This window comes from Gossypium raimondii, chromosome 12 (genome assembly GCF_025698545.1).
Source record: "Gossypium raimondii isolate GPD5lz chromosome 12, ASM2569854v1, whole genome shotgun sequence".
In the NCBI taxonomy this organism is placed as follows: Eukaryota; Viridiplantae; Streptophyta; class Magnoliopsida; order Malvales; family Malvaceae; genus Gossypium; species Gossypium raimondii.
The window spans coordinates 27,107,078-27,120,125 of record NC_068576.1 but is presented as its reverse complement, the minus strand read 5'-3'; the positions used below and the strand labels follow the sequence as shown (position 1 = coordinate 27,120,125).

At 36.5% G+C, this 13,048-nt stretch overlaps 1 protein-coding gene across 3 annotated transcripts; it reads left to right on the top strand.

Annotated features, from left to right (window-relative positions):
* The first annotated feature begins 225 nt into the window (after positions 1-225).
* On the top strand, positions 226-10,471 carry LOC105763606 (auxin response factor 6). 3 transcript variants are annotated; one of them, XM_012581871.2, is made up of 14 exons: positions 226-823; positions 943-1,055; positions 1,400-1,498; positions 1,580-1,636; positions 1,721-1,879; positions 1,991-2,075; positions 3,439-3,529; positions 4,198-4,362; positions 4,444-4,566; positions 4,746-4,821; positions 4,966-5,113; positions 5,222-6,402; positions 6,869-7,059; positions 10,006-10,471. In XM_012581871.2, the coding sequence occupies exons 1-14, from the start codon at positions 781-783 to the stop codon at positions 10,121-10,123; spliced, it is 2,649 nt and encodes an 882-aa protein (XP_012437325.1). In that variant the 5' UTR covers positions 226-780; the 3' UTR covers positions 10,124-10,471. The 3 variants fall into 3 exon arrangements, with proteins under 3 accessions (XP_012437325.1, XP_012437324.1, XP_012437327.1); XM_012581870.2 differs by having other exon boundaries at positions 931-1,055; XM_012581873.2 differs by lacking the exons at positions 226-823; positions 943-1,055; positions 1,400-1,498 and having other exon boundaries at positions 1,721-1,889.
* The last annotated feature ends 2,577 nt before the right edge of the window (positions 10,472-13,048 follow it).

Genomic DNA, 13,048 nt, shown 5'->3' with positions numbered 1-13,048 from the left:
TGAGTCTAATTTTCGTATATATACAGGAGTATATTATTTTTAATAATGATAGAAAATAAAGAAATGCAATAACTTTTTTTTTTTTTGCATTATTATTACCATTTTATAACATAAACAATTGTAAAACTATTTATAAAAATAATATATTAATATAAGAAATTTGCAAAACAATAAATAAAGAATGGTAGCCGCCCTGACTATAAGTGATAGCGGATTTTAATGCGTATGTATATTTTCTTTCTCACTCTTTCCGGCTGCTGTCCAAGTCTTCAGCCCTCTCTCTAAAAAGAGCTCCAAAAAGTAGAGTAATTAAAAAGTGTCATTTTCTAGTTTTCTAACTCAACTGAGCAGCTCCAGTAATCAGGTGCGGGGCAGAGGTACACTTCGGGTGGGTTGAGATAGTATTCTACTGTGGGAAAAAAAGCTTCAAAATGTGGAGATCTGAGTGAAGAAGAAAGCTAGGGTTTTGTTTTGCTTTGGAAACTTTGGATGATTTTGAATGTGAAAAGAAGCAAGATCTGAGCTTCATGAACCCCTTCTGAGTAAAAGGTTGTTCCCCGTATTTTTTGGATGTTGATTTTAACTTAAGTTGAGAGGAGTCTGGTGGAGAAAGGGGGTGGGGGTGGGTAAGTTCTCTTTTTCCTTAGAAGTTATGGCTGTTGCACGACCCCTGAATATACTTTAATAACAAGGGCTAGGTGTATTTTCCATTTCAACCGCACTTTTCTTCGGTTTTCTTTAGAGAACGAACAACTTTTTTCTTTTTTAAATATTGGAAGAATGAGACTCTCTTCATCAGGGTTTAATCAGCAAACTGAGGAAGGTAACTGTTTTTAGCTTTTTAAAAAAAAAAAAATTCTTTTAGTATTTTTCTTGAAGTATAAAGCTGCCCTAAGTTATAATTTTTTCGAAATTATAAAGTAGTGAAAGATTTTTGTACAGGGGAGAAGAAATGTTTGAATTCTGAACTTTGGCATGCATGTGCGGGTCCTCTGGTGTCCCTGCCGCCTGTTGGAAGCCGTGTTGTATATTTTCCCCAAGGTCATAGTGAACAGGTAACTGTACCTGTCTTATTTCTCATGCTTTCTTTCAGATTTGGTTCTATTTCTCCATTTCTGCTCAAGAAAATAGTTCAATAAGCTTAAGTTTTAGGGAGAACTTAGAATTTTAAGATGCTATGTAAGGATGTCGGAACTTTTTTGGCTACATGTAGTAATAGAACTTCCTTGAACCAGCCATTTCAGCATCGCTGAATATCTTCATTATTGTCTACTTGTTGATGCATGAAGTGGTGAGTGAACTAATGAAGCTCCTAAAAGATTAGAGCACTCTATGAGGAACTGTATGCTTCGTTTCTAATATTTCTGCGAGCTTTTGGTGTTTATGGCTCCCTCTGCAGGTTGCTGCTTCAACCAACAAGGAAGTAGATGCTCACATACCAAACTATCCGAGCTTACCCCCTCAGCTTATCTGTCAGCTTCACAATGTGACCATGCATGTAAGTTAAATGCTCAGTTAACCACTTTCTGTTTATGGAATGTTTAGTTGGTTGCTTACAAAGGCATTTATTCAAATACAGGCAGATGTAGAAACAGATGAAGTGTATGCTCAAATGACCTTGCAGCCACTGAGCCCGGTATGGGAACTTGACCTTGTTTCAAGGTTTTGTGCTTGATAGTCTTTTAATTTGGCACTTCTTGACTTGAAAGCATTATTGTAGCAAGAGCAAAAGAATGTGTTCCTCCTGCCTGCTGAACTGGGTACTCCCAGTAAACAACCAACCAATTATTTTTGCAAAACACTGACGGCAAGTGACACAAGCACTCATGGAGGATTTTCTGTGCCTCGTCGGGCTGCTGAAAAAGTCTTTCCTCCTCTTGTATGTTTTAGTAGGTTACAAGCAATTCAGTTCACTAGCATCTGGTTTTAATTGAATTAGTTTGAGTCATTATCTTTCTTTCTCTCCCTTTTAATTCTGTTGTGCCTTCAGGATTACTCCCTGCAACCTCCAGCTCAAGAGTTAGTTGCCAGGGATCTTCATGAAAATGAATGGAAATTTAGGCATGTATTTCGCGGTGAGTGATTGAAACAACTTTGTTCAATGCCGTGTTCCACAATAATTTTAAGAGAAATTTCAAATTATCATGATTTTATAGTATTATTTGTCATTACGCTTCAGTTAGTGTTGTATTTTGCCTGTACCCAGTTCATCTACTCTTGAATAAGTTGTTGGTTTCATTTTGAAGGTGCTGTAACATTTCTTTAACCTTGGGTCTTTTATGTGATTGTTTCTGAAAGTTATGAAGATGACCTCAGATGTATCCTTGCTATATTCTGCATCAGTTATTGGTTTGATTATATTGGGGCTAAGAATCTCTGATGCTGAGGTTCAGATCATTTTTTAGAGCATGGCTAATATGCGAATCTTACAAAAAGAAGTTAGTTATTTACAATGGATGAAAAATAATATACTGAAATAGGAATTTTTTTAATAAGATATTAGAGTTAATGCTCTCTTGTCAACAACAATAAAAGAAGCTTTCTTGTTGTTTGCTTCCTTTGATGGATGATGTACGCTGTTTTGTGAATTTCGCTGCATCAAAATGCCCATTTGTTTGGTAATTGTTTATTGTTTCTCACCTTGCAAAAATGGTCAGAGTTTCTAGGTCATCTCTGAAATTTTGGTTGATATTGGTGTGGGCAAATTGTGAAATGTGATGACCAAATAGCTCTTTACTTTTTGATATATGCTTTGTGTTTGTCTGATATAGCAAATGTTTCTGGCAATCTACAAAGGTTGATTGTTTTAAGTCTTTCACGTTTTGCTTTTGATGTGCTTAAGTCCTTTTCCTCTCTTTGGAATTGTTTGGGGATTGTGAAGATCTGTTAGCTGTAAGGTTTTTTTGTTGAAAAGAGTTAATGAAAGCTTAATTCTTGGCCAAAGATGGTCAATTCATCTAGCAGTAATTCTATAAGAATAACATTTGAAGACATCAAGGGAATATTTCTGATATGCATGTATTTGAGGGGATCAAATATTGTATGGAGTTGTGAGTGATGCATTAATGGAGTAAATGATCCCCTGCAACCCTTAATTTTGGGGGGAAAATCATTATCAAATGGAATATTTCTCCCCTACTGTTTTTGTAGGTTATTTTGTGTGTTGGACTTGGATGAGGTTTGCCTCATTTCTTATCATGTTTTTCCTTTCGAAGAGGAATCGGCAATTTTTGCTAGTTCCTATAGGAATATGTTCAGATTTAGTACTTGGAATGTAGCATTTTCTGTAGGATGCTTGGAGCTGCTTTTGGTGAATTTTTATTTTATATATCTACCTATCTTTAAGTGGGATATATGCTTTCTTGGATGATGAAAAGGTTTTGAATATCAATGGCTGTAAACAACCTCTAATCAATTTATGTATTTTCTTGTGTGCAGGGCAGCCAAAGAGGCATCTTCTTACAACTGGGTGGAGTGTTTTTGTTAGTGCTAAGAGACTTGTTGCTGGTGACTCAGTCCTTTTTATTTGGTAAATTGGGGTTTCTTTCTTCCAAGTATAATTTATGCTTACTTTGTTGGTAATCAAAGTACCTTTGCTCTGTGATTGGCTGGAGAAATATCTTACTAATAGCTGTCAAATCCGTAATGCGGTTTGAAACAATCTAGTGAAATCATCCTGCTTAGATAGTTTGGCAGCAAAATTTTTTGGACGGTATTTTTGGTTTATGAATGTATCTTCTACAATAAAATATCCGATTCTACTTTTTATTTCTGAAGTCATGAGTCTACTAGTATGCATCCTCATTGTGTGTAGTAGAGGTGACAGTTGGGTGGGTTGAGTCACTTTGGGTTGGGAAAATTGGGGTCAATTTTGGTTTGGGTTGCATCAAGTTCTGCTCATTTGGGTGTATCACTCGGGTTTGGGTCATTTTGATCCTCATTGTTTGGTTTTGAAGCCAAAGCAATTTAATTCGCATCATTTTAAGGGATTCTTGGTCAAGTTGGGTTTGGTTGAGCTCGATTCAGGTGTGTTTTTGGGTTTGTGTCAGCTTCGCCAGCTCTAATGTGCGATATTTATATTTTGGCAGTTGTTACTGCAGCTTTACTGCTTTTTCCCGTCATGCTACTAATCAGCGAGTTGCTAATCAGTATGTTATCTCTGTTTTTGTTTTTATGTGCTTTTTTTTTTTTTGTCAGGAATGAGAAGAATCAGTTGTTGCTGGGTATCCGGAGAGCAAATCGTCCTCAGACTGTTATGCCATCTTCTGTTTTATCAAGTGACAGCATGCACATTGGTCTTCTTGCTGCAGCCGCTCATGCGGCTGCAACCAATAGCCGTTTTACTATCTTTTATAACCCAAGGTCAACTACTTAATTCTAATTAAAAAATCTTGATTCTATTCCAACATAACATCTTGTTCATTTACAGTAGCTTCATTTCAGGGCCAGTCCTTCAGAGTTTGTCATTCCTCTCGCCAAGTATGTTAAAGCAGTCTATTACACCCGGGTTTCTGTAGGCATGCGGTTTAGAATGCTGTTTGAGACAGAAGAGTCAAGTGTCCGCCGGTGGGTCTTAATTCTCTAAATGTTTTCTTACTCCTGGAAATTGCTTAAATTTTATGGTGTTTCCTACTGCAACTTGGTTATTTTCCTCAAGTAAATACTTCTATTTTTATATGTCAATTGACTAAAGTATCACTGGCAAATTTAAGTGGGCAGTTGTTAACATGAGTGTTTTATGTCAGATATATGGGTACGATAACTGGCATTAGTGACTTAGATCCTGGTCGCTGGCCAAATTCGCATTGGCGCTCTGTTAAGGTTTGTTTTAAGTTTCTATGTGCTTGATTTTTTAGTTTGCAGTATCATATCCCCCTCCCTTCTTTTTCTTTTTTTTTTCTTTTCTCCTTAAAAATGTAATGTATCCAATAATATCTGACATGGAAGACTTACATTCCATCCCAGGTTGGCTGGGATGAATCCACTGCAGGAGAGAAGCAGCCAAGGGTGTCCTTGTGGGAGATTGAACCATTAACAACCTTCCCTATGTATTCATCACCCTTCCCCCTGCGATTGAAACGACCATGGCCATCTGCGCTACCCTCTTTCCATGGTATGCTAGAATCTTTGCTAAGGTTGCTTGGAATTACAGAATCTCTTATTTACCTGAAAACAGGAGTTTTCCTATTCTATCCTGAATCAGTTTAATTTGTATTACCAGCTTTCAAAGATGGTGATATGAACATCAATTCCCAAATGATGTGGCTTCAAGGTGGGATTGGAGATCAAGGACTTCAGTCTTTAAACTTCCAAGGTTTTGGAGTTGCACCCTGGATGCAGCCAAGGCTTGATACTTCTTCAATACAAGGTGTCCAACCTGATCTTTACCAAGCAATGGCTGCTGCTGCATTTCAGGAAATGAGGACTGTTGATTCATCCAAATTAGGCTCTCAGTCTCTCTTGCAATTCCAGCAACCACAGAGCATGTCCAATGGGTCGCCTGCTATAATTCAAAGGCAGATGCTACAGCAGTCTCAAACACAAAATGCCTTTCTTCAGGGATTTCAGGAGAACCAGACTACTTCCCAGGTTCAGCTTCTGCAGCAGTTGCAGCGTTCCAATTCATACAATAATCACCGACAACAACAACAACAACAACAGCAGCAGCAGCGGCAACAACAGCAACAACAGCAACAATCTCAGCAAATGCAACAAATACCACAGTTTTCTGATCAACAGCAGATTTCTAATCTAATCCCTGCTTTTCCTAAAGCCTCCGGCAGCCAGGCCCAGTCATCATCTCTGCCAACTGCTGCTTCAGAATGCCAGCAGCCGACATTTTCTGATCCTCTTGGGAACTCTCTAGCCATATCTAATGCTTCGTCAATGCAAAGTATCTTAGGTTCATTGTCCCATGCTGGAGCTTCCCATTTACACAACTTGAAGGGATCAAACCCAATTGTCTCTTCTTCTTTGTTGTCCAAGCCAGTAGCTATAGAACCACAGCTTTCGTCTGAAACTGCTAACTACATACTGCCCCAGGTTGAACATCTGGGAATGGTACAGTCAAATGTACTCTCTAACGTATTACCTCCATTTCCAGGAAGAGAGTATTCTGCGTACCAGAGTTCAACTGATACACAAAACAATTTTCTCTTTGGGGTTAGCATTGATTCATCATCTCTTGTGCTGCAGCATGGGATGACCAACCTGAAAAATATTGGAAATGAAAATGATTCATTGTCTCTGCCATATGCCGCTTCAAATTTCACAAGTGCTTCTGGCACAGATTTCCCTCTTAATTCAGATATGACTACCTCAAGTTGTGTGGATGAATCAGGTTACTTGCAGTCTTCTGAATATGTGGACCAAGTAAACCCTCCGACTGGAACCTTTGTTAAGGTGATAGTATTTTTCTTTTAACTCTTCAAATGTATCTATGATTATTTTCAGATGGTAAAATATGTGAGAGTTGTCTTATCTGGTTTCTAAGGCGAATAATTCACTGTTAGGCTTCCATTATTATGCAAAGCATGGTCATATGGACTTGTGGATCACTTTATTGATATCTGACATAGTAACCAACAGGAAACAATGGGTATAACTTTGTCAGCTGTAGTTCTATTCAGTAATGTAGGCTCTTTGGATGGTGTCATTGCTGACAAAGCCAACTATTCTTATTTTCCTTTTTGGCTGACATGTCAAGTGGTTATTTTGTAGTCTGTGAAACACAATTATCAGAGTGTCGTGTATTCATGATATTGTGTTGGAGACTTCCTTTATATTTTGAAAGAATTACACAGGATAATGTGTAGTTTATTCGATGGCTTGTGATTCTTATGATTTTTGATCTTATTCTTGTTGATAGGTTCACAAGTTGGGGTCCTTCGGGCGCTCATTGGATATTTCCAAGTTTAGCAGCTATAATGAGCTGCGTTGTGAGCTTGCTCGAATGTTTGGTCTGGAAGGCCAACTAGAGGACCCTCAGAGATCAGGCTGGCAGCTTGTATTTGTTGACAGGGAGAATGATATTCTTCTCCTTGGTGATGACCCTTGGCAGTAAGTTCCATCACCCTTAATTTATTTATGAATAATTGTCTGCTACAATGTGACTGTTAAGATAGTGCTAGAGAGCACTCTAAATTTGCACCGAATTTCAGGCAATTAGGAGTGTGTGTGTGTGTGTGTGTTTTTCCATCGGTAGCATGAACAATGATATAGTTCATCGAACTTTCTAATGATCACGAACAAGCCTCCTACTTGTCTGAAAAGAGTCCTCAGGTGCATTCTAAACATAAGTTCATCTGATGCTTTTTACTTTGAAATTCTTCAGTCAGTTTATGATTCTTGCATCATTAACCAATTCAGTCACCACCTTAGTAAATTTTATTATGAGTCAAACTGTTTTCTTTTGAATCTATTATTCAAGATGGTATTCCAAGCTTTAAAACTTTTCATGATTTAAATTTAAAGTTTTCTTTTTCTCATCAAACATGCTCGTCCTTGATGATAACCGTCATATATTGCTGCTGTTATGCTGGTTAGATCTTCTGTGCTGCTGGACCTTTAGGATCATTCAATTTTCTGGCAGTTGAAGATTGAATTGTTGGAGAAGAACTGAGGAATAGGATTCTAACAAGTGACTAATTTTGGGGCTTTAAAACTTTTGGCATGAAGGGGCAGTTATAAGTTCAAGAACAGACACATACTCAAGATAATAAGAAAAGAGTCTTTGAAAGAAATAAAAGTATAAAAAAACCTAATTTGACGAGCAAAAGGGAAGCTTAAAAGATATGAATGGCTACAGCAATGTTCATTTTATTGACAGACATTATGAATGATAAGTAGATTTTCATTCCTATCAGTATCTTAAGTTATGGTCATAACACCAAGCCTTAGCTGTGATTAGGAAAGTGCAAACTTAAAGATGCTGCATAAGGTGCAGGAGCTGTATTTATTTTATAGACAGAGATTATGAAGATGTGCAAGCTCTCATTACTGTTAGCTGCTTAAGTTGGGTTTTGAAACTAACTAAACCTTAAACATAGGCATTAAAACCTGTATATAAGTCATGTCAAAACACAACCTACTGAAAATAAAATTTCCTTATACTTGAAAGTCAACTTGATTCTACCACCTATGTAAGCCCAATCAATTAACCAAACAAAAAAGGACATAGGATTCACGCATCCTGGTTTTAATCTTTTATTGCATACAAGCTGTTGACATTAGGAGGGTATGCTGAAAGTGGAAGTCATTGAATTCTCATTTTGGTTTGCAAGTATTTGGGTTACTTGGAATGTTTGTAAGCTATTATTATCATGGCCCAACTGTTCTAAAGATCTGAAACACTGGTGAATGTCATCCACACTTGGTTTCTAAGAATTTAGAATTTTTTTATCTAGAGAAAAAAGAACATAAGCTCTATCTATAATGGTCACCCTCTATAACAACATTTCATTATAACAGCCAAATTTGTTGTAAAATCTATTTTTATGTTTTATTTTTCCTTCTATAATAGCTTTTCATCTATAACAACCATAAAGTATAAAGTATACTCTTTACTGAATTAGTTCTTTCTAACAACCTCTTGTCTCAAATTTTAGTAAAATTAGTTCTATTTTTAATTGCAATAAAAATAATAAATTTTAGTTAAAGATATTATTTCAATAAAATGTTTAAAATTTATATATAAAATATATTAATCATATTATTAAATGAAAATAGTTTTTATTAAATGTAATTACATTAGTAATATTTTATTAAAGGTACTATCTAAATCTCACTAATTAATATAGTATAGTTTTTAATTTAAAAGTTTAAAAAATCCAAATATAATTTGAATCTCAAATGTTGTTAAAGGTGTTTTAGATGTTACAGGTGTATAACAGTCACTTCTCTTAACATTCAAAATTTTGGCAGACAAATGAAGTGGTTATAGAGAGAGTTGACTATAGAACCTTTTTTTTATGTACAATGAATATAGAACTTTTAAAGATGCATTTGTGCCTTGAATCTACGAAGGGACGATGGAGCCATCACAGGAGAAGGAAAAAAAAGGGGGTGGGGGTGCAATAATTCTAAAATATTCATTTGTACGTCATGAAGTTGGAGTATTTTCTACAAGACTAGAAGTACTGCAAATTATTTTGCAATGGTATTTACTTAGAATGTGCAAGTTATAGCTTTCAGAAATATTTTAGAGTAGTTCTATTACTGTAATGTTCCTACCTCTCGTTTTATTATGATACTTTAACTGTGTTTTGTAATTGCTTTGTTAACTAAAAAAATGTTGTTTTAATATAATAAAAAAAATTAACTTCTGACAAATCAAGGTGGGGTAGGGTCGGGTTCAGGAGTGTTAAGTTGTTTTGAAGTTGGGGCCAGTTTTCGGGTTACGTCCAGTATGTCGGTTCAAGGTCAGAAAAAATCCGCCCTGTTCTGTTGACATCACTATTGAGGATCAAACAATCATTCAAGGAACAAAAATTGTAAAGGTTAGAGGATCAAAGGGTTGTAAAAGAATCTATTATGCAAGTGTCAAGTGAAATTGAATGGACAAACGATTTGTTTCTTATGTGCAATATATTTGTTGATACACAACAGATTCAAACAAATGAAAGGGTTGTATGGAAGTAAAGGCCTATTGTAGAGGTTAAAGGTTTGAAGGCCATACAATTTATTAATCTTTGAGAAGTTGATCAAGATTGATAAATGAGTTAAATAACCAATCTAAAATACTAGGGGATTATGCATCTCTAGAACATTGAGATATTTCAGATTCTTTATGATAACAACCTCATCTTTAGATGTTCTGGAATTCTTTTCCCCGTTTGATTATATTTTCCTGGCAGCATGTTGCATGTTCAAGCTCCCAACTTCTCTAGCTTGGCTCTATTGTAATGTAGAATGATGGATGGTTTCAGTTATGAAAATGTTAGATGTCTCAAGATGTGGTTTTGGTGGATTATTATTATTTTCATCGAATGCTTTTGTGATATTCAGGGAATTCGTGAACAACGTGTGGTATATCAAGATACTATCTCCACTTGAAGTGCAACAAATGGGGAAAGAAGGCCTGAATCCTGCCGCCTCTGACCCAAGCCAAACGCGCCACCAATAGTGGTGCAGACAGGAGTTGAGCTGAGAAGTTCTGGTAATGGAATTTGTATCAATGGGTGTCTTAAGTGCTGAAGGAAAATGCTCCTCAAGGCTGAATTTGGGGAAATGATAAAGGAAGTTGTAGCTTTTTTTCTTTTAATGTTAAAGCTTGTGTGTTCAGAATCTAGTACTGTTACTGTAAATTATAATAGGAAATTTCTGTAGCTTTGCATTATTATAGTACTTAAAAGAGAACAAGGTTGAATTCGGGATAATTGCATCATGTTATCAGCAATATTGTTAGCCGTCAGTAATTTTATAGCATCACAGATGTTATGACACTATTATTTCATCCATGCCACCTTTTGTATTTACTGTTCTAAATGTTTAATTAATATTAGACGGATTTTTATGTTTTTAGGAAAAAGAAACCTATTTTTAATTGACTAAAATTTTTTGAATATTAAAATAACAAATCATTTTTATTTTCATGAAATCAGTCCTAAAACACGGCTGGATTTTTATTAAATAAATGATCAATATTCGGCCTTTGAGAGCACCGCACCGTTTGACTCTCTAATAACATTTCCTGAGCACCACGATCTGTTTCTATGCTTACTGAAAGCCACATCAAAATTAATCTTTACAGCCTGCCCGCTCAGTGGCTTCCACCGTATTGGCTCTCCTGTCTTGACAGGGGTTTTCTGACTCATCCCATCTAATTCTTTCAGATAATCTCTTACAAAGTTTGCCACCTCTAATGCTGTTTTCTGCTTGCCCTCGAGCAGAAGCTTGTTCCTCCCAGTTCAAATCGCCCAAATTGCGCCACCAAAGATTCTACATTGGTGTCTGGAATTAGTTTCAAAAAAATGGGGCATCCAGTCTTTGAAGCTCATATCTGATGCCAACGCCTGCCAGATCTCTTTTGCTTTCTGACAATCCCGGAAAACGTGCTCCACCGTTTCGACACCATCCGCACATTTTGGGCAGCCTGCAGATCCAGTTAGTCTTCTATAATGTAGATTAGCAAAAATAGGCCAAAAGTTTTGGGATGTTCTCCAGTTTGTTATTTTGATTTTGTTGGGCAATTCCAGTAGCCATAATTTTTTGTAAAGCGAGGAATGGGTTTGTCGATTCAGAGTAGGATTAGCTCCTTGTATTCCTTGTAAGAGTATTCTGTAAGCACTACGAACAGTGTATTCGCCGATCGTCTCTCCTTACCGTACAAGGTGGTCTTCCTGGGGAACTTTTGCCAAGGAAATACACAAAATCCTCTGTGCATCCTTCTCATCAAAGGTAGTCCAAACTAACAATTCTCTCCATTTTCTTGTAGTTGGGTCTATCAAATCTGCCACTGTTTGAATGTCTAGATTACTAACTCCATTCTAAATTTTGTAATCTACACTCCCAGGTATCAAGGCATCTTCCCTTACTGCAGTGCCCTTGCCTATTTTCCAGCACAACCCGTCGCAAGAAGGCCCTTAGCTGCCCACACACTTTTCTAAGTATACGAAGATAGATTCCCTAAACTCAAACTTAGAAATTTCGTATCTGGAAAATATTTAGCTTTTAATGATCGAGCGAGCAACAAATTCGAATAGCAAATCAGATGCCACCCCTACTTCGCAAGTAATGCCAAATTAAACTTTGCTAAACATCTAAAACCCATACATCCGTTTTCTTTAAGTTCGCACAAGTGCCTCTATTTACACTAGTGAGTCCCTAATTTACTGTGACGTTTTTTTCCACCAAATGGTCTCAATAATACTCTCCAGTTCCGTGCATAGTGAATTCGGTAACATAAAATACGTAGGGATCGCAAAATGGCTTTTATGAAAACTTTCTTACCTCGTGAGAGGTGCCTAATACTCCAACCACTTATCTTCTTTCTCATTCGGTTCTTCAAGGCCTGAAAAACCTGTCGTTTGCCTTTCCCCACTATGGCTGGCAAGCTCAAATATTTTTTTGGATCCAGTGACACCCTAACATTAAGTGTTTGAGAAACAATTAGTTTATCCTAATCCAATACATTCGAATAATAAAATAGTAGATTTGTCAAAGTTGATACACTATCTTGAACTTGGTTCATATTCACTAAGAATGTTTTTGATAATGTTTGCTCCTTTATTGCTCGCCTAGAATAAAAAGCAATCATTTGCAAACATCATATGAGATATTTGAGGTCCCTTTTGGCACACTTGTGCACCCTTCGGCAATTCGTCTTGCCATGTTTTTCTCATTAGGGTTGAAAGCCTTTCGCTACAAAATAAAAACAAATATGGACTCAATGGGTCTCCTTGTCTCCATCCCTTAGTTGGCTTAAAGTTTTTATCGAATTCGCTATTCAAAATGAATGAGTATGATACTGAGTTGATACATTGCATTATGAATTCCACCCAAGGCCTCGTCAATCCCATTTTCAACATCATACTTTAAATAAACAGCCATTCCACTCGACCGCAAGCTTTGCTCATATCCAACTTAAAAGTCAAGTAGCCTGTTCTCTTTGTCTTCTTTTGTTTAAAAGCATGTAAAACTTAGTGAGTTAGGAGCACATTATTTGTAATTAGTTTGCCAGGCATAAAAGCGCTTTCTGTTTTGTCAATGCAAGTCTCAAGCACCTTTTATAGTCTATTTACAATGATTTTCGCAATAACTTTATACAACACCATGCAAAGGCTTATAGGTTTGAAATTCTTTAAATTCGTAGGATGATCTATTTTGGGATAAGCATTACATTAGTTATATTAATAGTCTCCAGAGGCTTACCACCATTAAGTATGTTAAGACAAAATGCGCAAACATCCCGTCCAATTTTGTGCTAGTATTTTTGAAAAAAAACAAGGTTGGAAGCCATCTCCCATTGATGCTTTTGTTGGGCCCATTGCCTTCAAAGCTTCAAAAACTTCCTTGCCTTTATATTCAGCCATCAACTTCTGATTCATAC

Coding starts and splice junctions, on each gene's coding strand:
- LOC105763606 (XM_012581870.2), top strand. CDS start 781: ATGAGACTCTCTTCATCAGGGTTTAATCAGCAAACTGAGGAAG. Junction 4,363..4,443: donor ACTATCTTTTATAACCCAAG/GTCAACTACTTA, acceptor GCTTCATTTCAG/GGCCAGTCCTTCAGAGTTTG. Junction 4,567..4,745: donor GAAGAGTCAAGTGTCCGCCG/GTGGGTCTTAAT, acceptor GTTTTATGTCAG/ATATATGGGTACGATAACTG.